This window comes from Rhinopithecus roxellana, chromosome 3 (assembly GCF_007565055.1).
Source record: "Rhinopithecus roxellana isolate Shanxi Qingling chromosome 3, ASM756505v1, whole genome shotgun sequence".
Classification (NCBI taxonomy): Eukaryota; Metazoa; Chordata; class Mammalia; order Primates; family Cercopithecidae; genus Rhinopithecus; species Rhinopithecus roxellana.
This window is the reverse complement of record NC_044551.1, coordinates 95757174-95782330: the sequence shown is the minus strand read 5'-3', so window position 1 is coordinate 95782330 and position 25157 is coordinate 95757174. Positions and strand designations below refer to the sequence as shown.

Genomic DNA, 25157 nt, shown 5'->3' with positions numbered 1-25157 from the left:
AACACGTAGTACCAGACACCCTTCTAGACACTGAGGATGAAATGAGGAAAATAGGGAAGACAAGGTGCCTTCCCTCCTTACCTTCTAGTGGCGGACACAGGCAATAATCTAATAAGCGAACATATTTACTTGGTTTTTTTTTAACTGGACGGCAGTTCATAACAGCAAAACAATGGATGAGGTGGGAACACCAATCAAAGAGATTGGGAGGAATGTGGGTGGCAGAATACTACACAGATGATCTGTGATTCTTTCGACGGATTTCTTTGGGGGAGACAAAAAATTCTAGGTAAATTTACAAATCATGCAATATAGCCATTGTATATGAGTCATAAAGAAGTTTCCAGGATTGACTGTAGTCAGGGAAGGCAATTTAAGAGGTCATGACATTAATCCCTGTGAGAAAGAAAGACATAATGGAATGGGGGCCTACTGTTGTTTAGGTAGGAAGAGATACTTTAGAAAGCAGTGTTGAAATTATACTAGAAAAACTCAGTCTTGTTAGATGTGGAAATGTTTGGATGGGGCAATAGGTAGTTGGTGCCAGTTTCTGAGTTGAACACCCCGAAGGGGTGCAGACTTTGTGCTGAGCAAGGAATAGGAGTTGATGTTTGAATGTGCTTATTTTCGTGATGTTATGGAACATCCAGCTCAGACAGACCAGATGTCCAAGTGTACAGTTTTTTTCAAACAGCCCCAAATGGATAGCTATTTAAAGGAGTAGAGCATGCAGTACAGGAGGAGCATGGCTAATCTGAACATCTGAAATTCAGGTTGCTCCAAAGTCCAAAATTTTTTGAGCGCTGGCAAGCTCAAAAAGTAATGACGAAAATAGGGAAGACGAGGTGCCTTCCCTCCTTACCTTCTAGTGGAGGACACAGGCAATAATCTAATAAGCGATAGATATCTAATATCTATCTACTTGGTTTTATTAACTACACCGCAGTTCCTAACAGCAAAACAATGGATGAGGTGGGAACACCAATCAAAGAGATTGGGAGCACCCAATCTGGGTGCTGGAGGTTGGTCCAGCCCAACCTCCCTTCTGAAAAGCTGGAGCACCCTCCAGCTTTCATATCTTTTCAGCACACTACCAGATTCCCCCATGCAAGCATGTCCAATGTGTATTATTCAAGGTACACGAATATTGTTTTATGCACAAAATTGTATAGATATGAAATATTTAATTTTAAATATTTTAAAATAAAATTTAAATAAACATATAGATACACATTTAAATAAATACACACATACATACATAGTGTATAAAATTACTTCCTGGCTAGGTACATAAAGTGTATATAGGAAACACAAATGGCTTTTATGTTTAGATTTGGGTACCATCCCCAAGATAACTCATTATATATATGCAAATATTCCCAAATCTGAAAACTTTCAAGATACAAAACACTTCTGGTTCCAAGCATTTCAGAGAAGGCATAGCCAATTTGCGTTGTGTTTCAGGCCTTCAGGAGGTCTTACCAAACTTCAACACTCTTTAGGTAACTATTGAATCTGCAACAATTCTAAAAATGGAAAGAAGTCTCAACTTCTAGGTTCTCAAGTTACTTAATTTTTCTCCCTATTTTGTTGTGCTTTTGTCGATTTAACTCTTTTATGAATGTACAGCTTAGTGGTGATAGTGGTGATTTCCTATCATTTCCAAAAAATTAGGGTTGCAGTGGAGGGGCAGAAAGTATAGGTGTGTGGCTATTACTCTGTATTACTCTGACTATCCCACCTAATACTTTTTAGCTCTTGATAAAGCCTCCCAATAAATAAAATCTTCGTGTGCCAAAAAGTGTTCTCATTAATAGACATGGGAATGTCTGAAAGTCCTAATTGGCCATAAGGAGGTACATTTAAATTCATCGAAAAGAAGAGCAAATTTAGCCTAGTACATTAAACAATTTTGCATTTATGTGGGGGGATATGAAATTGTTTTTGCCATTGTACTATTTCATGGGAAATTTGTAATTGAATGAGTTATGATATATTTATATCTCATTCTGTTTAAAAATGGTGAAACATTTTCACATTCCTTGCTATTATTCATTAAAATGATGAGGCCAGGCACAGTGGCTCATGCCTGTAATCCCAGCACACTGGGAGACCGAGGTGGGTGGATCACCTGAGGTCAGGAGTTTGAGACTAGCTTGGCCAACATGGTAAAACCCTGTCTCTCCTAAAAATACAAAAATTAGCTGGGTGTGGTGGTGGGCACCTGTAATCCCAGCTCTTGGGAAGCTGAGGCAGGAGAATTGCTTGAACCCAGGAGGCAGAGGCTGCAGTGAGCCAAGATTGCACTCCAGCCTGGGTGACAGAGCAAGACACTGTCTCAAAAAAATAAATAAATAAATAAATAAAATCATGACGAAAACGTACAATGTGCAATTACTGTAAAGATTCTCAAGGATAGTTGTGTAGAGTTTTGCTTTTTTTGTCTTATATTTTATCTCATTTTGTGGTTATATCGTGTTCATAAAAGTCACTTTTAACTGGTTTGTTTTTGTCATGAAATAAAACATTCTTTGGATAAGAGAAGGAGAATTTATTTTATCTTAATATACCTCCACTTTCTTCTGTATTTATACAACATCTTTAACATGATTTAAAATCATGTATTAGTAGATTCCTACAGTGATAGAAATGAAATGAGCTTTCGAGTTTTGAAGCTTCTAGAGTCTGAGAACTTCGGAGCGCTTTCTGCTTGCTTTGCAGTGCTAGACCTGGTTACTCAGTGCATACATTTTGAAGGACAGTTGATTCCCAAGCCACATTACGCTACCAGGGACATGAGAACACCAGTCAAGAGCCTGGAGTCCTCTCCTCACATCCTCTTCCTTCCCCTTCCAGTGTCCCTTTTTTCAGTTATTTGTTTATTTCTTTATTTATGTAAGTTCTAGGATATATGTGCACAACGTGCAGGTTTGATACTTAGGTATACATGTGCCATGTTGGTTTGCTGCACTCATCGACTCATCATTTACATTAGGTATTTCTCCTAATGCTATCCCTTCCCCAGTCCCCCACCCCAGACAGGCCCCAGTGTGTGATGTTCCCCGCCCTGTGTCCAAGTGATCTCATTGTTCAACTCCCACCTGTGAGTGAGAACATGTGGTGTTTGGTTTTCTGTTCCTTTGATAATTTGCTGAGAATGATGGTTTCCAGCTTCATCCATGTCCCGGCAAAGAACATTAACCCATCCTTTTTTATGGCTGCATAGTATTCCATGGTGTATATGTGCCACATTTTCTTAATCCACTCTATCATTGATGGACATTTGGGTTGGTTCCAAGTCTTTGCTATTGTGAATAGTGCTGCAGTAAACATATGTGTGCATGTGTCTTTATAGTAGCATGATTTATAATCGTTTTGGTATATACCCAGTTATGGGATTGCTGGGTCAAATGGTATTTCTATTTCTAGGTCCTTGAGGAATCGCCACACTGTCTTCCACAATGGTTGAACTAATTTACACTGCCACTAACAGTGTAAAAACATTCCTATTTCTCCATATCTTCTCCAGCATCTGTTGTTTCCTGACTTTTTAATGATTGCCATTCTAACTGGCATGAGATGGTATCTCATTGTGGCTTTGATTTGCATTTCTCTGATGAACAGTGATGATGAGCATTTTTTCATGTGTCTGTTGGCTGCATAGATGTCTTCTTTTGAGAAGTGTCTGTTCATATCCTTTGCCCACTTTTTGATGGAGTTGTTTTTTTCTTGTAAATTTGTTTGGGTTCTTCGTAGATTCTGGATATTAGCCCTTTATCAGATGGGTAGATTGCACAATTTTTCTCCCATTCTGTAGATTGCCTGTTCACTTTGATGGTAGTTTCTTTTGCTGTGAGGTAGCTCTTTAGTTTAATTAGATCCCATTTGTCAATTTTGGCTTCTGTTGCCATTGCTTTTGGTGCTTTAGTCATGAGGTCCTTGCCCATGCCTATATACTGAATGGTATTGCCTAGGTTTTCCTCTAGGGTTTTTATGGTTTTAGGTCCAACCTTTAAGTCTTTAATTCATCTTGAATTAATTTTTGTGTAAGGTGTAACGAAGGGATCCAGTTTCAGCTTTCTACATATGGCTAGCCAGTTTTCCCAGCACCATTTATTAAATAGGGAATTCTTTCCCCATTTCTTGTTTTTGTCAGATTTGTCAAAGATCAGATGGTTGTAGATGTGTGGTGTTATTTCTGAGACCTCTGTTCTGTTCTATTGGTCTATCTCTCTATTTTGGTAACAGTACCATGCTGTTTTGCTTACTGTAGCCTTGTAGTATAGTTTGAAGTCAGGTAGTGTGATGCTTCCAGCTTTGTTCTTTTTGCTTAGGATTTTCTTGGCAATGCGGGCTCTTTTTTGGTTCCATATGAAATTTAAAGTAGTTTTTTTTCAATTCTGTGAAGAAAGTCGTTGGTAGCTTGATGGGGATGGCATTGAATCTATAAATTACTTTGGGCAGTATGGCCATTTTCATGATATTGATTCCTTCTATCCATGAGCATAGAATATTCTTCCATTTGTTTGTGTCTTTTATTTCGTTGAGCAGCGGTTTGTAGTTCTCCTTGAAGAGGTCCTTCACAGCCCTTGTAAGTTGGATTCCTAGGTATTTTACTCTCTTTGTAGAAATTGTGAATGGGAGTTCACTCATGATTTGGCTGTCTGTTTGTTTGTTAATGGTGTATAGGAATGCTTTTGATTTTTGCACACTGATTTTGTATCCTGAGATTTTACTGAAGTTGCTTATCAGCTTAAGGAGATTTTGGGATGAGATGATGGGGTTTTCTAAATATACAATCATGCCATCTGCAAACAGGGACAGTTTGACTTCCTCATTTCCGAATTGAATACCCTTGATTTCTTTCTCTTGCCTGATTGTCCTGGCCAGAACTTCCAACACTATGTTGAATAGGAGCGGTGAGAGAGGGCATCCCTGTCTTGTGCCAGTTTTCAGAGGGAATGCTTCCAGTTTTTGCCCATTCTGTATGGTATTGGGTGTGGGTTTGTCATACATAATTCCTGTTATTTTGAGATATGTTGCATCAATACCTTGTTTGTTGAGAGTTTTCAGCATGAAGGCTATTGAATTTTGTTGAAGGCCTTTTCTGCATCTATTGAGATAATCATGTGGTTTTTGTCGTTGGTTCTGTTTATATGCTGGATTACATTTATTGATTTGCATATGTTGAACCAGCCTTGCATCCCAGGGATGAAGCCCATTTGATCATGGTGGATAAGCTTTTTGATGTGCTGCTGGATTCGGTTTGCCAGTATTTTATTGAGGATTTTTGCATCGATGTTCATCAGGGATATTGGTCTAAAATTCTCTTTTTTTATTGTGTCTCTGCCAGGCTTTGGTATCAGGATGATGTTGGTCTCATAAAATGAGTTAGGGAGGATTCCCTCTTTTTCTATTGATTGGAATAGTTTCAGAAGGAATGGTACCAGCTCCTCCTTGTACCTCTGGTAGAATTCAGCTGTGAATCCATCTGGTCCTGGACTTTTTTTGGTTGGTAGGCTATTAATCATTGCCTCAATTTCAGAGCCTGTTATTGGCCTATTCAGAGATTCAACTTCTTCCTGGTTTAGTCTTGGGAGGGTGTGTATGTATCTAGAAATTTATCATCCATTTCTTCTAGATTTTCTAGTTTATTTGTGTGGAGGTGCTTATAGTATTCTCTGATGGTAGTTTGTATTTCTGTGAGATCGATGGTGATATCCCCTTTATCATTTTTTATTGCATCTATTTGATTCTTCTCTCTTTTCTTCTTTATTAGTCTTGCTAGCCATCTATACATTTTGATCTTTTCAAAAAAAAAAAAAAAAAAAAACAGCTCCTAGATTCATTGATTTTTTGAAGAGATTTTTGTGTCTCTATCTCCTTCAGTTCTGCTCTGATCTTAGTTATTTCTTGCCTTCTGCTAGCTTTTGAATGTGTTTGCTCTTGCCTCTCTAGTTCTTTTAATTGTGATGGTAGGGTGCCTATTTTAGATCTTTCTTGCTTTCTCTTGTGGGCATTTAGTGCTATAAATTTCCCTGTACACACTGCTTTAAATGTGTCCCAGTTCTTCTCGTTTTAATATCGTTTTACGTACTGCAAGGTTTTTTTGTTTTGTTTTGTTTTGTTTTTGTTTTTGTTTTTTGAGACAGAGTCTCGCTGTGTCACCCAGACTGGAGTGCAGCAGCATGATCTCGGCTCACTGCAAGCTCTGCCTCCCAGATTCACACCATTCTCCTGCCTTACCCTCTGGAGCAGCTGGGACTACAGGCGCCCGCCACCATGCCCTTCTAATTGTTTTTGTATTTTCAGTGGAGACAGGGTTTCACCGTATTAGACAGGATGGTCTCGATCTCCTGACCTCATGATCTGCCTACCTCGGCCTCCCAAAGTGCTGGGATTACAGGCGTGAGCCACTGCGCCCAGCCTTAAGGAAGGTTTTTTATAGAGTGCAGTATGGTCTTCTCTTGCACCACCTAAGCTCAGAATGTAAAAATGAGAGAGAAGACGTAAGTGGGCTTTTTTCACTCTGTGTCAGGGAATGAGAATTCAATCAGTGTAATTGCATCTGGCCAAAAGAGTGGGTATGAGCTGTGCCAGGTAACAGCAGCCAGTTTCAGCCTTCAGACCATGATGTGCTATGCAGCTCAGAGTGCAGACCTCAGAAGCTTCTCACATAGTAGCCTTGTTTAATTTTGTTGCTGGTTATAGGGAAACTATTAGCAAGACTTTGAATAATGGGGAACATAGTGTCACGGACAGAAGCTTAATAAGACAAAAGTAAATTTTTAGAAATGGACAGAAGAGTCTCATCCCATTCAAATTCACATTGGTTAGAATTTCATTTCCTTCTAAATTCAACTGGATTTTCAAAGTTTGTGAATGTTGTACAAGATAATTTAGGTACTTTAGAATTTGTTAGAATTAAGGGGGGAAATTTGGCTTTTTCTAAGTAATTCATATCAGTTCAAAGGTTACCAGTTTTTGTTGTTTTTTAAAATAATTGACCATGTTTTAGGGGATATTTTCACAGATGTTTCAGTTGATTTTTTTTTTCACAGAGGACAATAGAGAGCTATGTGGATAAGCGAATGGGTACAACGTATGGCCCGCCTGCAGGAAAGAAGATGACTGTTTTTATTGATGATGTGAATATGCCAATAATCAATGAGTGGGGAGACCAGGTATCATCATTCTATTGTGCATTTTGTTTAATTTGGTATTGATTTATTCTTTGAATAGTTTTTAAAAATTAAAAAAAATTTTTTTTTTTACTTTTTCAAGATATAATGTCTGAATTCCAGTAAAGTTCATTCTTTGGAAACACTCAGGGAGTTAGGTTCCAGGGATGGAAAGGAATGATGCTTTAATTCTGAAAGTTGTCTTTCTTAGGTTACGAATGAGATAGTGCGACAGCTGATGGAACAAAATGGATTCTATAACCTAGAGAAGCCTGGGGAGTTCACCAACATCGTGGACATCCAGTTTTTGGCAGCCATGATCCATCCTGGTGGTGGACGCAATGACATACCCCAAAGACTCAAGAGGCAGTTCTCTATATTTAACTGCACGTTGCCCTCTGATGCTTCCGTGGACAAGATCTTTGGTAAAGTAAAGGTCGAGAGGGCGTGGGGTGGGAGGACGAGGAAGAGCACCTGCTTATGTTCCTGCCTGAAAATCTTCACCCAAGAGCCATACAGAAAGCACATTGGGTGACTCTTTGGTCTGCAGCCTCCATCACTCTCAAGCAGAGTGTTTCATTTCCTATAGGGATCGATTCTAGGTGTGTCCTGATTTAGATGCCTCGGTAGATCATTTCCATCTATGGTTTTCTTTAACTGTTTCTAACTTCTTAAGCAAGGAGGTTTAACATTAAATGAACATAGAAATGAAATTGTTTCCCCACAGATGAGATTGTTTCCTCATGGGTACATAGTTTTGAGCTCTCGATTGCTATGTTCCATGTCAAAAGTTTATGTAGGTGATACTTTAACCAACCCATAGAATGATTTTGGCCAAAGAAATAATGGCACCCAGAGTGCAGATTAGACACAGTCTGAAATTCAGAGTAATTTACTGGATTGTAATAAGTTATTGATTAAATATGGAGTATTTCATAGATAATTTAGCTGAACAATCACTAGCCAAATAAGTAACCATGTATGCCTACCCGAGTAATGATAATGCACTTATAACTTATTTGTGCAGGAAAGAATGTAAAGGTTTGAACACATTTATGTTAAGTATTTAGTTTACAATTTCTGAAGCTGCTATTGAGAAAAAGCTCATCAGGATTACCCTAATTAATTTCTGGCAAACGAAAATGTCATCTGGGTGCCCCAGGCTAGTGAAGTATGGCAGTAATCTCCCTTCAGTCACAGCAGTGAGTGAGGTCTGGAAACCAACAGACGTTGGAATTATCTAAGCTTGGGAAAAGTAAAATGGAACAGAAATAATGTTATCATTTTAAATTATTCCTTATTGCCTGGAAAATTTTACATATAAAGTAAATGAAAGTACTTTATAATGCATGGAAAGGCAACAACAGAAAGTAGAAACCTTAGAGGACTTATAAAAATATGTTTCTTATCTTATTATAAGGTAACTTCATACATTTATCTTTGTTACCCATTTAATAATATTGAAGTGGTGCAGCCAGAGTTTTCAGCAGTATTTCTTAATCAATTTTTCAGTGTTTTGAATACCATTTTCTTAAACCTGTATCTATTTTTTGGGATACTGTATTTGAAAAAGCAAGAGAACATTAACCTACTTTTCTTTTATATATGATTATCTATTAAAATGTTTATGACATGTGTGCAAACCCTATGCTATAATGCTTTTCATTTTCATTTAATTTCTTTGAATGGCTAATCAAAATGCTGTAATTTCCCCCTTTTCAGGTGTGATTGGGGTAGGCTACTACTGTACTCAGAGGGGTTTCTCGGAAGAAGTGAGAGATTCTGTCACAAAATTGGTGCCCCTGACACGCCGACTATGGCAGATGACCAAGATTAAAATGCTTCCTACCCCTGCAAAATTCCATTATGTGTTTAACCTACGAGATCTTTCTCGGATCTGGCAGGGAATGCTGAACACTACTTCAGAGGTCATCAAGGAACCAAATGTAGGTGACACTGAGGAAAGAAAAACAAATAACATTGCTATTAATCATATATTCCAGATATTTTTATTAATTTATTTTTTACTTGAACTATGAACATATTTTGGAATGTTTCAGCATGGGTATTCTTTTCTTTACTGCATTTTAACTAACATAATGAAAGAAGTAAATTATGTCAGAAAATGTCAGTGATAAATTCCAATTAGGTTTGTGTTTAAGAGCATCGTATACACAATTACTTTTTAACGAATAGAATAAAAGAAATAATTTTTATTTTCCCACTTCCAGTCTAAGAAGAAGATATGTTTCTTATACTAAATAATGGAAACGACCACTGTGGATTTTATTATATAATAGTCTTCATATTTTAAGCTTGACATTTTAACTTAAAAAGTAATTATCTTTATAATAAATATTCAAAATTTTAAAAAACCATTTTGTTGATAATTATCCATGATTTTTCTTTTCCATGTAACTAGATGCACTAAAAGAATTACATACATTGGTAAAACTGAAGAGAGGCAGCAGATTACAAAGTTCATTTAATAGAAAAATGGTCATTTGTACACACACTTGAATATGACATTTCCCAGTGTTATAAGAATTTCCCTCAAACTAAGAATGCTATGTAGAAATCCAGTATGCTTTTGTTCCAAAGCGTAGCCTATGTGCCCAGGCTAAGACAGGGTTGGCCTCTCTTTAAGCCTTTCTAGAGCTAAAGAATTAATTAAGCAAATGGGTTTCAGGGGATTTCTCCATATAAACACACAGAGACAGTTAAAATATCAGCAAAACTGTTCATTAAGCACAAGTGTTGATTATGTAAAAAATCCACCTTTGTCCCAGATGCTTGCAATATAGGTAACCAAACTTGCTGATTATTTTTTCTTTTTTAAATTATTTGTTGATTTATTTTTAACTTTTATTTTAGATTTGGGGGTGCATGTGAAGATTTGTTCCATAGGTAAACATGTGTCATGGCAGCTTGTTGTACACATTATTTCATCACCCACGTATTAAGCCCAGTACCCAAAAGTTATCTATTTGCTCCTCTCCCTCCTCTCACCTTCCACCCTCAAGTAGACCCCAGTGTCTGTCATTTCCGTCTTTGTGTTCATGAGTTCTCATTTTTAGCTCCCACTTATAAGTGAGAACATGCGGTGTATTAGTCCGTTTTCATACTGCCATAAAAACTGCTAGAGATTGGGTAATTTGTAAAGAAAAGAGGTTTAATTGACTCACAGTTCAGCATGTCTGGGAGGCCTCAGGAAACTTACAATCATGATGGAAAATGAAGAGGAAGCAAGACACCTTCTTCACAAGACGGCATGAAGGAGAAGTGCAGAGCAAAAGGGGAAGAGCCTCTTATAAAACCCTCAGATCTCGTGAGAACTTACTCAGTATCAGGAGAACACCATGGGGGAAACCTCCCCTATGATTCAGTTACCTCCACCTGGTCTCTCCCTTGACATGTGGGGATTATGGGGATTACAATTCAAGATGAGATTTGGGTAGGGATGTATCATGTAGTATTTGGTTTTCTGTTCCTGCGTTAGTTTGCTAAGGATAATGGCCTCCAGCTCCATCCATGTTTCCATGAAAGACATGATCTCATTCTTTTTTATGGCTGCTTAGTATTCCATGGTGTATAGGTATAACACATTTTCTTTATCCAATCTGCCATTGATGAGCATTTAGGTTGATTCTGTGTCTTTGCTATTGTGAATAGTGTTGCAGTGAACATTCATGTGCATGTGTCTTTATAGTAGAATGGTTTATATTCCTCTGGGTATATACCCTGGGATTTCTGGGTCAAATGGTAGTTCTGCTTTTAGCTCTTTGAGGAATCACCATAGTGCATTCCACAATGCTTGAACTAATTTACACTCCCACCGATAGCATATACGTGTTCTCTTTTCTCTGCAACCTTGCCAGCATCTGTTACTTTTCAGTTTTTTAATAATTGCCTTTCTGACTGGTTTGAGATTGTATCTCATAGCGGTTTTGATTTGCATTTCTCTAATGATCAGTGATGTTGAGCTTCTTTTCATATGTTTGTTGGCCACATGTATGTCTTCTTTTGAGAAGCATCTGTTAATGATATTTTGGGGAAAACTCACTTTCCTTCCTACAGAGAAGTGAGAGTCTGTTTAGCAGCGTGAGTATTTTAACTTGATTTTTTTCCCTCAAAGTTATTTACAAATTAATGGAATTGTTGAAGTCAGTTCTCAAAGATTATTATTGAAGTATCCGTTTTTGATGCTTATTTTAAATCAGCATAAACAATTCCAGCAATTGATGTTATAATAAACTTTTGTCTTAACTGAATCGTTGAATATACTTCACTGAACTCCTTTTATATTCAGGCAACCAGATAGCATATTATCACTAGTAATGCAATGGCTTAAAAATCTGTAACCTGAAAAATGTTACGAAGCTAAGAAATTTCCACCAGTCTTTCATATAAAATAATGAGCTTACACATACATTTGTTGTTCTTGCTATATAGACAGGAGTATTGAGCAATTACTTTCCTCAACTTTCAGTTAACTTTGGGCCTTGGATTATCTGGATTAGATGCTGGCTTTCTTTTGTTCAGATAATCCAGTTTTTGCCACAAATTTTATTCACTTTGTGTTAAGTGAATACACCTTTGTAATTTTTCAGTTGTATACATGAGAGTTGTTCATGTTCTATATCTTATATTGTACTCTGGCCACATGAAGGTAGATGTCTTTTTAAAAGATTAATTTTTCACAAACTGAAGACTCTTACGTAGAATGTTTGTTGATTGGTCAGAGCAATTTTCAATATTATTGTTGGAGGATTTTTTCTTCTTAATTCAGAGACTGCAAATGAACAGACTACTTTCTACTTAATATACTTAAATGATACCCATTTGAAGTGAAGTTGAACATATTTGAACCCTAACTTTTTTAAATGTTGCATCTTAAATCAGGAAGAATAATACTCTACAGTACTGTCAACTTGAATTCCCAGTTACGGCATAATAGGAATTACTAACACATTTTAATTATACTTTCAATAGGACCTGTTAAAGCTCTGGAAGCATGAATGTAAACGTGTTATAGCTGACCGTTTCACAGTGTCCAGTGATGTGACCTGGTTTGACAAGGCTTTAGTAAGTTTGGTAGAGGAGGAGTTTGGTGAAGAGAAAAAACTCTTGGTGGATTGTGGAATTGACACATATTTTGTGGATTTCTTGAGAGATGCACCTGAAGCTGCAGGTAAACTATTGAAGTGGAATTTGGAATTCCCCAAAAGGTGTTCCCTAAAGGGAAATCTGAAGACAGAAGATTCAGTTTTTGGATGTTGAGTTTCTTTCTAGTAAACTTTACTGATATAAGCCTGAGACATAGTAGATGCTCAATAAAACTAGGATGAGTGAATAAATGCATGATCATGGAGTTTAAAGATGAACTATTTTATGCATATCATGCTTGGATATTAAAGTAGACTGGGGAGGCAGGATAGGGTAGGAGAGAGTGCACAGGACTTGCAGTCTGGCAGATAGAGGTGAGTTTGAGGAAGGAATCCACCACACATTAATTAGCTGGGCATCTCGGCACTCTCTTGAACCTCATTCTCCTTATTTATAAAAGTAAAAGTGTTACTATATGCATCACCTGCACCGTGGGGAGTCCATGAAATGTTATCTGTAGAATGGCTTGGGCAGTCTATGGCCTGTAGTCACTGCTAAATGAAAGGCAGCAAATATAATGATTATTATTATTCAGATCATCCTGAATGTTAAAAATAAAAAGGAAAACTTCCAAATGTATGAGAGGGTCATTAAATGTAATTGGAATGAGATGGCTGATGTGGGGCAAGCTTTTGTGATTATGGTTCCAGGGGAAATTGAGATACATGACTTTTCTTATGAAAAGAGGCAGTGCTCCACTTTTTTCCCCCTCAGAAGTAACTAGGCTTAATTAAAAATATTTTTCTTTCATTTAATAACCTCTTCTAATACTGAGGATGGATTTTAAGTTAATTTGCAGATTTTTACAAGCATGTTTAAAAACATGCTATGTATATCTTGAAAATGATTGGAAACGACTAGGCAGTGCCTCTCTATATTTGATAACCGTAAGTGTGATCTGTCAAAAGTTTCTGAGTGACAATTGCAAAAGAATGTTTATTTCTGGCGATGCAATTGGAATGATCCTTCTACAGAAAGAAGCTGACACATTTTATTTTAATCAGGTCAAACACATACAAAAATCCTGTAAGAGTAAGGGCATCTTACAAGGTAATTAAAATTTATGTGATTTATTTCCTGTAATTCAGAAGGATAAATAACCAGATTATGATTTTTCAAGGACCAAAGCACAACTGCTGCATTTTGGGGGCCTGAGGGAGGGTCTAGAGACAAATGCATAATCTTTTGTGTCATTGAGACACTTTGTTTCTCAAAGCTTGATTTGGGCATTTATGAGAGTTGTGACTATTGGAATTTGATTAGTGAGAACTTTGCAGATAGGTCAGTCTTAATGATTGTGTTAAACCATCTCCTTGTTTGTTATCAAAAGGTTAATATAGTATTATGTTAGGACACAGTCAATTGAAAATAATTATACGCCGTAAGATTTGAAAGATCCACTCATTCTTCTCGTATCCGGTGAAATTCCAAGTTGTTATTGGTATATTCAGCTAATGTGTCCCTTTTTTTCCCCTGCTACTAATGTTAATTGATTGTGAATTTATAGATGCCCCATTTAGCTTTTTCTTGAATATTATGATTTTTTTTTTTTTTGAAACAGTCTTGCTCTGTTGCCCAGTCTGGAGTACAAGCTTGGCTTATGGCAACCTTGGCCTCCTGGCGAGTCTCCTGCCTCAGCCTCCCGAGTAGCTGGGACTATAGGCACACACCATCAGGCCTAGCTAATTTTTGTAATTTTAGTAGAGATGGGGTTTCACCATGTTGGTCAGGCTGATCTTGAACTCCTGACCTCAAGTGATCTGCCCACCTCGGCCTCTGCTTTGTAGTTAACACTGTAAAAGTGTTAAGCTGGTATATTTTATGTTTCTAATTTTTTAAAAAAGTATATTGATTTTAATACATCTTGCCCTAGTGAAATAATCTAATATGTTTATTCATTTAGGAAATTATCTTTCTATTTCTCTCAACCCTCCACCCCATATTCTAAGTCACTTCTATTTTTACCACTGAACTGAGATTCATGAATTATAAAAATTTCCTGAGTAAATGCAGTAATTTTTTCTTTTTATTCTTATCAAACAGTTATGCAATTCTTAACTTCCCTTGCTGATTCTGACATTCAGTCCCTACTGTTTTGACTTTCACTTGACCATTAAGCTAATATATCTGGGAGGAGCTTTGAAATGCCAACAATCAGTTATGGGTTCAAATTCAATTCAATGACGATAACATTATTTGAAATTGACTTGCTAGATAGGAAAGTACAGAGACTGCATATGATCACAAAAATCCTAATGCTTCTATTGTTTTCTTTCTTCTGTTTTTGCAAAATGCACACTGTGGCATTTTGCTTAAAATGAATGTTATTCAGTGTTAGGCTGTAGAGCTTTGATTGCATTAATTTAGGTTGAAGGCAAAATGCAGGTATTTGAAGAAACTTAACTGATTCTTCTTTCCCACCGAAGGTGAAACATCTGAAGAGGCTGATGCTGAAGTGCCTAAAATTTATGAGCCAATTGAATCTTTTAGTCACCTAAAGCAGCATCTGAATATGTTCCTGCAGCTGTATAATGACAGCATCCGTGGCGCCGGCATGGACATGGTGTTCTTTGCAGATGCCATGGTTCACTTAGTCAAGGTACGGTAGCCACTCCGAGTAGTGCCTTGTGGTAGTGACAGACATTTGGTTTCATGCCAGAGTCCTCTCCCTCTTTTATTTTCATTTCCTAGGAGAATCTTCAGTTTAAAATTAGTCTCCATGCTATATTCCAATTTAATTTCTAAGCTGAATGCAACATGTCGCACCTTATAGGCTTGAAATAAGAGCCTGTGTACTTTAAATGTGTGATGTGATAATTTTATTCAGTGTTTCTGTATAGCTTCCAGCTCCATGGTTTCACCACGGAGGCTGAATATGGTTGACATCTGAGTTCAGAGCACAGGCAAAGTCTGCATCTTTTTGTATCATGCAAAGAATATCCTATAAAAAATAGTACATAAGCCTTGAGGACATTATGTTATGTGAAGTAAGCCAGACTCAAAAGGGCAAATATCGTATAATTCTACTCATCTAAATCCCCAGTGTAGCCAACATCAGAGACAAAAAGTAGAATGGAGAGTTCCAGGGTTGGGTGGAGAGGGGATTGGGGAGTTAGTGTTAAGTGGGTACAGAGCTTCAGTTTTGCAAGATGAAAAGCGTTGTGGAGATCAGTGGTGCTGATAGTTGCACAACAATGTAAATGTACTTAATGATATTGAACAATATACTTAAAAATGGTTACAGTGGTAAATTTTAGATGATGTGTATTTTACCATGATTAGAAATAATAATTTAAAAATAGTGTATAAACAGTTGACTTTGAGATGAAAATTCTGTTAGAATGAAATCTACCAGGAAAATATAATTTCTATTCTAGTTTGTCATATGAGAAGGGGTTCCCAACCCCTGGGCCACAGACCAGTACCTGTCTGTGGGCTGTAGGGAACAGGGCTGCACAGCAGGAGGTGAGCAGCAGGTGAGCAAGCGAAGCTGAGCTCTGCCTCCAGCGGCATCAGATTTTCATAGGAGTGCAAACCCTATTGTGAACTGCTCATATGAGGGGTCTAGGTTGCGCGCTCCTTATAAGAATGGAATGCCTGATGATCAGTCACTGTCTCCCATCACCCTCAGATGGGACCATCTAGTTGTAGGAAAACAAGCTCAGGACACCCACTGATTTTACATTATGGTGAGCTGCATAATTATTTCATAATAAATTACAATGTAATAATAATAGAAATCAACTGCACAATAAATGTAATGTGCTTTAATCATTCCCAAACCATCACCCACCCCCCACCTCCCATCCGTGGAAAAATTGTCTTCCATGATCCTGGTCCCTGGTGCCAAAAAGGTTAGGGACTGCTGATATGAGTCATTACCGTATCCACTTTTAGGACAGTTGATCCTGAAAGGTTGGAAGTAAAATTTATTATTTTGTTTGAAAACGTATGTGACTTAATTTATGTACAGTGCAAGAGAATGCCATTTAAAATCCATTGTTGATATTCTCACTTTGTTGATATCAACTGCTTTTCCAGACTACATCCTTTTAGTTAGAAAGAAAATGATTTGACCTTGTCTTCCATGACTTAGGTTCAACCATGAGGAACCACTGCACAATTACAAATTGTCACCTCTAGAAATTACTGAATCTACAAATGGAACGGGTTTTAGAGGTTATCTAGTCAACCATTCCGCTGAATATAGGGATTGCCTGCCTGCTCCATTTCCCTGCAAGAAAGTGAGAAAAGCATTTCTGCAAGGCTGGAGTAAGTCAGAGAGAGGGAAGGAAGACAGAGAGGTCGTTCAGGAGTTGGGTCTCCCCAGCACGAGGGCACTTAGCTTGGCAACTCTGTGGATTCACAGAATCTGAGACATCTGTACTGAATTATGAGCTCAAATATTCTTCCAAAGCCAACTATAAATAACATTTTGAAATTAGCTCTTAATTTATAGTTGATTAAGAGTTGTTTCAGGAAGAATAAACATTATGTAATTTTTAATAATTAAAAGGAAGAAAAAGAAAAGAGAAAATGTGTTTTCTAAATGAGTATTACCAAAGGCAATTGACAAATTGCCTGCCTGCTAGAGACAGAATCCGATTGACCTGGGATTTCATAGCTCAAGCTGAAGATGCAGTTATTTATGTTAAGTGTCGTGCTTGAGCAAGTTCACCAGAACTGCCGCTTTCTCCGTGATTCGCAGCCCAGATGAAGAGTGAGGAGGCTTTCTCGAAACACTTTGGGTGTGATGTTGGAGGTGTGAAGGCCTCGGTGCTGGGGCCTCGATGGTGTTTTCTCTCACTCTCTGCCTCTTGTCTGTCTGCTCTGGAATTGGCCGAAGAATCCGTGACTAGAGTTTTTGAGCTAAAATGTTGCATTTCTCTGCACTTCCCGGCTGGCCCTGTCTTCTCTCATCTTTTGTGCACAGTGCATCCACACTCTGTGTCATGCTGCTGTGAGCCTTGAAATACGTGGCCTAGTTACATGGCACGATAGAAGCCAAGAGTCAGAATTGCAGGCAAAAACTGCAGCAAAACAGGATATGATATGAGACCAAGCCTATTTCTTAGTTCCTTTCTTTGTTAGAAACTCAATTTTCTTTCAATACAGCGTATCTGTATGATACCTCTTTTGTCTCTTTGGTGAAAGTTCAAACCATGGTGTACATGGTTTTGCATGATCTAGTTCCTGCTTACCAGCCGGCCTCCTGAGTCATGCTCTATCTGGTGTGTGATCCAGAACAACAGGCTGCTTGTGGGTAAACACATCATGATCCTGGAGCGCCTCCCCAACATGCATTCCCCACCCATACTACCTTGTGGAAAGTTTATCTGTCTGTGTGTTTGTCTCCCTATCAGAAGATTAGACTGTAGTAGGGTGGGTTCCCGTCTTAGTGACCTCAGTCTTGACAGGATGGTCCACCGCTGAGAACCACACAGAGAATCTGGATACATTGTTTGGAATTTAATCAAGTCCCCCAAATAAGTCCTAAACAATCCTTTGCTGCCTTATTTCCTGATATTTCAATACACCATACTGAAGTTCTCACCTCAGGGGACACTGCAGGCCTTTTGCTAATTCTGAGATTTTGTGTGTCTCACTCCTTCTTAAAAGGTAGCTCAGCCCGTGCCTGGCACACCACCTTCTTTGTGTGATATACTTCTAGTCATCCAGGTCAAAGTCCAGCTCTGCACCTAAGACTTACCTCACCCAGGCGGGGATGTTTCCCCGGCATTCTTTCCTCTGGTTGCCATCACTCCTGTCTCTGTGCCAGTGCTCACCGTGGCTCATGACCCCAGCCTCTGTCCCCTGTTCCAGTGTGAGCTCCTGAGGGGCAGGGTGGACATTATTCATTTTTGAATACTCGCTGATGAAATTGAAAATGCATATCTCCATCACACAATCTGCGTATAACAGGACAAAATAGCTGTATTTGAGGGTCTCACTGGATTTAACTAGATTATGAGGTTTTGAGTCTGCTTTGCAAGCCTTCTCTGTTCATGTATCTGTTCCTTTGTCAGATACGTTTTGCGTGTTTACCATGTGTTGGAAACTGAGAATAGAACATTTTAATATAAGACCTTGGCCCAGTTCCAAGTAAAGGTTTTGGGATGAAGATTCCTTAATCCCTAATTAACAACATCTTGATATATCCACCCACATCAAACAAAGGAAATGATGATGGTTGAAAAGTGGCAAGCAAGGAAAGACACAGAATGTTCTAGTGTGGCTTCCAGTAGCTCCTTACTTGCCCCGTCTTTCCCTCCTGAAGCTGTGTCAGGGGAAGATCTGAAGAAGCATATATGACCCTCTCCACTCACAATGATTTTGGCAAGAATCACATAGAGGAGACAAGCAGGAGGCTGGAAAAACAGGGCATATGCACTTGCCAGTCCTGCAGGTTCCAGGTCCACATAGAGATGGAAAACATGTTATCCTTTTCCCAAGGTTCACACTAAACTGGGGAAAGTAATTCAAAACTAGGCATATTTTCAGTAGGAGTAGAATGTACTGCAGCTAGTGAGGGAATTCTGAGAAAGGATGTTTAACAAAACCTTGGCAGAATGCAGAGCCCCAGTGACTGACTACAGGAAGGTTCCCTGGCTGTGGAGAAGTGACCCCTTCCAGTCCTTGCCCAGCCTCTATCATTCTTCTAAGAAAAGTGGACGTTGCAGTGATACCCCTAGGCTCAAACTGCAGTTAGGAGGGAAAGAGAAACAGTTCTCACATAAGGTATAAAGAACATCAAGGGGAATTCTATACTCAGTCTCTCTTGGGTAGGTTTGGAAGACTGATGGTGTAATTAGTCCATTCAACACAAACGAAGCCAAATAAACATGGACTTCTGCCACAAGGGGGCTGTGGAATAGTCTGGGGCTACTGAACAGCTTGAAGTGCCCCCCCACCCCGCCAATCTATAATCACTTATTGGTAGATACCTTAGGTATCACTGTCTTTGCCAAGTAATAGGAGGGTGTTTATGCTCATTTTCTTCTTTTTAAAATCCCAACATCTATACCACATGTATTAGTTTATTTTCATGCTGCTGATAAAGACACACCCAAGACTGGAAAGAAAAAGAGGTTTAATTAGACTTACAGTTCCACATAGCTTGAGAGGTCTCAGAATCACAGTAGGAAGCGAAAGACACTTCTTACATGTCGGCGGCAAGAGAAAAATGAGGGAGATGCAAAAACAAAAACCCCTGAGAAAACCATCAGATCTCATGAGACTTAGTCACTACCACAGGAACACTATGAGGGAAGCCGCCCCCATGATTCAGTTATCTCAGTTATCTCCCACAGGGAGATAATTCCCACCACAACATGTGGGAATTATGGGAGTACAATTCTAGATGAGATTTGGGTTGGGACACAGCCAAAGCATATCACCTTATTTTGGGTTTTTTTTTCCCTTCAATTTAAATTTGAACGCTTTTCAAATGTGGAGGATGTTCTAATCAACCACATGCCCTGTATGCCAAGGGTAGACATTGTTCTGACATTTCTGTTCTCCTTCCTATCATACCCTATTAGGTCGGACCAACTAACAGGAGTCCTCAAAGTCCCCTTTACATAGAGATAGATATCTCCTTTAAAAGCCAGAGCAAGCACAGTCTGGGCTGTGTGCTGACTTTTCTGCCCTGGTGTCCTCCTGGTTTCTAAACGCACACCCCATGGTTCCCACCCCATCTGATGCAGCCCAACACTGTTCTATTTCAGAAGTGCCCTCATTCCTTCAACGAATATATCTCCAGTCTGATCTTGAGACACCTATATCTTCCAAAATAATAATTAGACCTCATTCATATAGTGAATAAATAGGAAAAATAGAACATTTACATGTTGAAAGATACATGCTTTTTTTGTTCTGTATTACAGATCTCTCGTGTCATTCGTACTCCTCGAGGAAATGCCCTCCTGGTCGGGGTGGGCGGATCAGGAAAGCAGAGCCTGACGAGGTTGGCTTCATTCATTGCCGGCTACATTTCCTTCCAGATCACTCTGACGAGGTGACAAGCTTTTATTTTAACTAACCTAACATGGATTTTGATAAAAGGTGCTCAGAGGCCACCTGAAGTTCAAATGCATTTCCCTTACATATAAAGAGTCACAGTCGTTTTCCTTCTTGAATGTTGACTTATCATCTTCCTCGGTCAACCTTTGTCAGAGACCATAAACATTTCACATTCATAATTTGCTTTTGAAATATTTCGAACTCTTACTTAGTAGCCGCCTCCCTGCTTTTATGTTATATATGACAGTGTCTTATGTGCACTTCTTTTGGTGAATTTCAGAAGAAAATTGTCCCTATTGAGTGTTAATTCAGATTTCAAGAATGTTAATACAATGGAAAAATAGATGAATATTGGTTTACTCATTCAAACGTTTCAAAATAGTTATTGAACGCTGCCTATGTGTTAAGCCCTGGCTAGGTGAGCGAGGTGAGTCTAGCTGTATCGTCAGGGACTTTGTAGCAACTCAAGGGGACAGACAACTAAGCAACCAACTCACCCAACAAGGTGTGATTCATAGGCACCATCCATGATAAGGAAATACATGCAGACCAAATCCTATTGAAGCTTGAGGGAAGAACTCCCAACCTAGTCTAGGGGATGATTAGAAAAGACTTCCTGGAGAAAGTAATTAAACTGAAACCTCGATATGGGAAGACTGAGAGCTGAAGAACAGTAAAGTGTGTTCCAGGCAGAAGAATCAGCACAGGTGAAGTCAGCCCTGGAGGAAGTTCAATACTGCAGAGTGTACAGTGTAGGGTGGCAAGTGGGAATGGAAGAGAAATGGAGGCCTTTTAAAGTGATCATAAAATGTCAGACTTCATCCCAGAGCAATAGGAAACCATTGATGAGTTGCCCCTAGGGAGGACATGTCAAGTACATTTTATGTACAGAAAATAGACAGACGGAACTAAATTGGAATAGTTATAAGGCTGTTTCAGGGATCTGGGCAAGCCATGATGGTGTCATGAGTAGCAGCAGTGAGAATGGAGAATAGAGGGTGGAGATGGAAGAGATCATCAGGAAGCTGGAGCTTCAGGGCTTGGTGCATCCTGGTTTCTGGCTTGGGAAACTACCTAGATGGTGCTGCTACTTATCAAGACAGGGAAACCCAGAGGAGCTGACCACAGACGTGGGTGTAGTGCAGGGAGAAAACATAATTAGCACATGAAAAGTGAACATGAAGAGATACACAGAGGTGATTCGGAGAGGTGAAACAGATTTTTCAGGATTAGCCAAGATAAGGTTAGAACCAGGAGGCCAGTTTGGGAAGTTAGGTTGGGCTGAAAATCATTTGACATTAATTTCTAGGTGTAGGAGCAAGAGGTCGGGCACTGATGAGCAGAACATGTTGCTGACCTGTCTCATTGAGGGAGGCCCATAGATACCTGCTAGGATGAAGGCTGGAAGTTACTAAGCATTGGGTTTGGAGATTCACATATTTAAGCTATTGTTTCACTTTGTGTTTTGTCTGACCTATAGGGTTCTTCTTGGAGAATAAATCCAAAGATTACTGTTTAATTCAAGTACTGGGACAGAGAGAAATAATTCTAGTTACGTTGCATATGATTCTTCTAGTTTTTGGTTAGGAACCAAGCTATGTAAAAGACAACTTGTACAGGAAAGGGATGGGAATCAAATTTTTGTTCCTAACATTTGTATAAAACCTTGTAGTTTTCAAAGCACTTTTATATGCATGAGCTACTTTGATCTTCAAAAGAACTTCATGAGTTAGTAGGACAGATAGCAGTAGCCCATCTTGCAGCTGAAGCTCAGAGAGGCTATGGCTTGCCCATCATCTTCGATCTATCTGGGAATTGATTGTAAGATTTCCAGTTTCTAGTTTGGTGTGACTTTTACTGCACCACAATTGCGCAGCCAGTGTATTCAACCACAACTCTCACTGTGGCAGACTAGTTCCTCTACATGTCACACCAAGAATGATCCATTACTGATGAGACGAAGGGCCAGGGTCTTTCTTTCCTTTTCATAGCTTTCAAGATGTTATCAAACTTCTAAAGGCTTTGTACAGCCATGTGGCTAAGGCTGAGATGCAAGAGCCTCTCACTTGGGAAGCACGACTATTTGTTAGGTGTCTTAGGTCCTATTATTTGAGGCAGTGGGCCCTTGAGATCCAAGAGACTGGGTTGAAAATTTTCCCCATATCACAAGAAGCTGGGTGAGATGTTTTCCTTTTCCTTTCTCTCTCTCTCTTTCTTTCTCTTTTCTTTCTTTCTTTCTTTCTTTCTTTCTTTCTTTCTTTCTTTCTTTCTTTCTTTCTTTCTTTCTTTCTTTCTTTCTTTCTTTCTTTCTTTCTTCTCTCTCTTTTCTTTTCTTTTCTTTTTTTGGAGGCTGTGTCTTTGAATTGTTTTCTGATCTCTTGAATCTCACTTCTCTAGGTGTCTTCTAGAAGTATTTGTATTTTGAGTTCTCGGATGTCACTTCTCTAGGTGTCTTCTAGAAGTATTTGTATTCTGAGTTCTCGGATGTCACTTCTCTAGGTGTCTTCTAGAAGTATTTGTTTTCTGATCTCTTAGATCTCACTTCTCTAGGTGTCTTCTAGAAGTATTGATGCATGGTTGTGATATTTCCAATTCTAGGGTATAGGTTACAGAAGTTAGAAAAAGGTAGAGTTAAGTATTCACTAGTTTTAAAAAAAATCAGATGGCTCTTTGCTCTTGCACTCTGAATTCTGAGTTTATTTAGTGACTAAAGTAGGAATAATAATTTAGTAAGTCTAAGTCTCCAGAATTGGGATAATTTTATTTATACTTTTGGCATAATGTAGCACTCCACAGTGGCAACTCTCTAATATTTCTTGATTGTAGGTTTACTTCCACCTAAAGATCACTTTGGGTAGTTACAGAACCTTCAGAGTGGGATATTTCATAACATTTCCAGGTATTCTAATACAGTGTACTGATTGCTCAGAAAACAAGCTCATTTATGTATAATACAAACATGCAATGATGATAATGGTGTTGGAGGATGAGGAAGGCATTGTTTATAGCATGGCATCTCACCCACCCTGTATAACCAAAGCTTGCATTTATTTAGTTTAATTTGTGAATTGTCATCTCAAATACCCATTGCCAATCAAATATCAGTAATTGAATTTGACTTTCTATTATCATTGTCAAAAAATTTTCAAAATGATGCATTTTGAAATGTAATGAATTTGGTTGTGGTAAAAATTTTATTTTTGTTCCAGGTTGACTTTTCAGTATAGTTTTTTTTTTGTGCAAAAACATTAATTATAATGTTTTGTGAAATGTGGAGTTTTAAAAATTAATCAGTAACATTCATATAGAACACATACCTATATGATGGAACAAAATCAGCATTTTTTTTTTTGTTAGCTAAATGGCATAATGCATTGTTACAAGGTTCTTTCCCTCTCATGAAAACATTTTGGCTAATGACAAAATGAAAATATTTCTTTAGATCCTACAACACATCAAATCTGATGGAAGATCTGAAGGTTTTGTATAGAACGGCTGGTCAGCAAGGCAAAGGAGTCACTTTTATTTTCACAGACAATGAGATTAAAGATGAGTCATTTTTGGAATATATGAACAATATTTTATCATCAGGTGAGGTAGGAATTCATTTATTCTTTATGTGTTTTATCCCTTCAGATTTCCTTCAACTTAGAGTTCTACATATTTTCTTCCGTTAATGGCATGAAAAGTGCTGTTGGGAATGGGTATTAAGTCATCAGTATGAAGGATGGGTTTTTCTATTGGGTTTTTGAAGAATAAAACTCTACATCAAAATTTGGAGCTAGGCATTTAAAACATCAGTGAATGTTCCAAGTAACACATGAAAAAAACAGAAGAGCAAAGTTAGAAAGAAAGCTAATTAGATTTTTGGCATGTCCGTTTACTCCCTCCCAGAGCTACAACTTTGCAGTTAATAGTAGAATCATTTGTTTATTTTAAAACGTGGTGTATTTCATCTTGAAAACTTGCAGTTAATTTTCCATAGGTGAGTTCAAGAACACAAACGGAGAAAAGACATTCTATGTATTAAGCTCTACATTTTGATCTGTTTTCCTGTGTGTGTTCTGAATTTGCATGCTTGTCCTTCTTTTTAAGGTCTCTAATCTGTTTGCACGAGATGAAATTGATGAAATTAATAGCGACGTGGTGTCAGTCATGAAAAAAGAATTCCCCAAGTGTCCTCCTACCAATGAGAACCTGCACGACTACTTCATGAGTCGGGTCCGACAGAACCTTCATATTGTACTCTGCTTCTCGCCAGTGGGGGAGAAGTTTCGAAACAGAGCTTTGAAGTTCCCTGCCTTGATTTCAGGATGCACAATTGACTGGTTCAGCCGATGGCCCAAAGATGCTTTAGTTGCTGGTTAGTATGGAAATGTTTATGCCAGGCTTCTGCTTTATAGTGTTTACATACTTATTTACATTCTCTGCTGTTTGCTGTCTCTCTGCTGAGTTGAGTAACTCATTCTGTCCAATATTTGAGAATTTCTATTATAACATGATGCTCTTTCTTGTTTGGTAGCTAATTTTTCTCAGAGTGTAGATTTTAGAGAATGGTATTCAGTTTGTATCCCATTGGGTTAGTGTTCAAGGATTCTAGTTTTTTCAGGGATGCTTGAAGTCTCTGCCTCAGTTGGATCTCCAGGGTGGCTCCAGGATGTCACAGGAAGGCACAGAAGTTTAATTTCATGGACAGCATTTGTGTTCTTTTTAAGTAGGTTTGTTAGCCCAAGAGTAGTTAAAGCCAAGTATCTCTTGGATATTTCCTTCTCAAGGCTGCAATGCTGA

The 25157-nt window shown here is 38.4% G+C and overlaps 1 protein-coding gene across 1 annotated transcript in view; it reads left to right on the top strand.

Annotated features, from left to right (window-relative positions):
- Positions 1-25157, top strand: part of DNAH5 (dynein axonemal heavy chain 5) — a 253279-nt gene that overhangs the window by 144843 nt on the left and 83279 nt on the right. The window contains exons 48-55 of the mRNA XM_030927396.1: positions 7062-7184; positions 7393-7606; positions 8904-9127; positions 12174-12372; positions 14774-14946; positions 20234-20364; positions 23812-23965; positions 24465-24732. Of these exons, the coding sequence (XP_030783256.1) occupies positions 7062-7184; positions 7393-7606; positions 8904-9127; positions 12174-12372; positions 14774-14946; positions 20234-20364; positions 23812-23965; positions 24465-24732 (1486 nt within the window). The remainder of the gene's footprint in view (positions 1-7061; positions 7185-7392; positions 7607-8903; positions 9128-12173; positions 12373-14773; positions 14947-20233; positions 20365-23811; positions 23966-24464; positions 24733-25157) is intronic.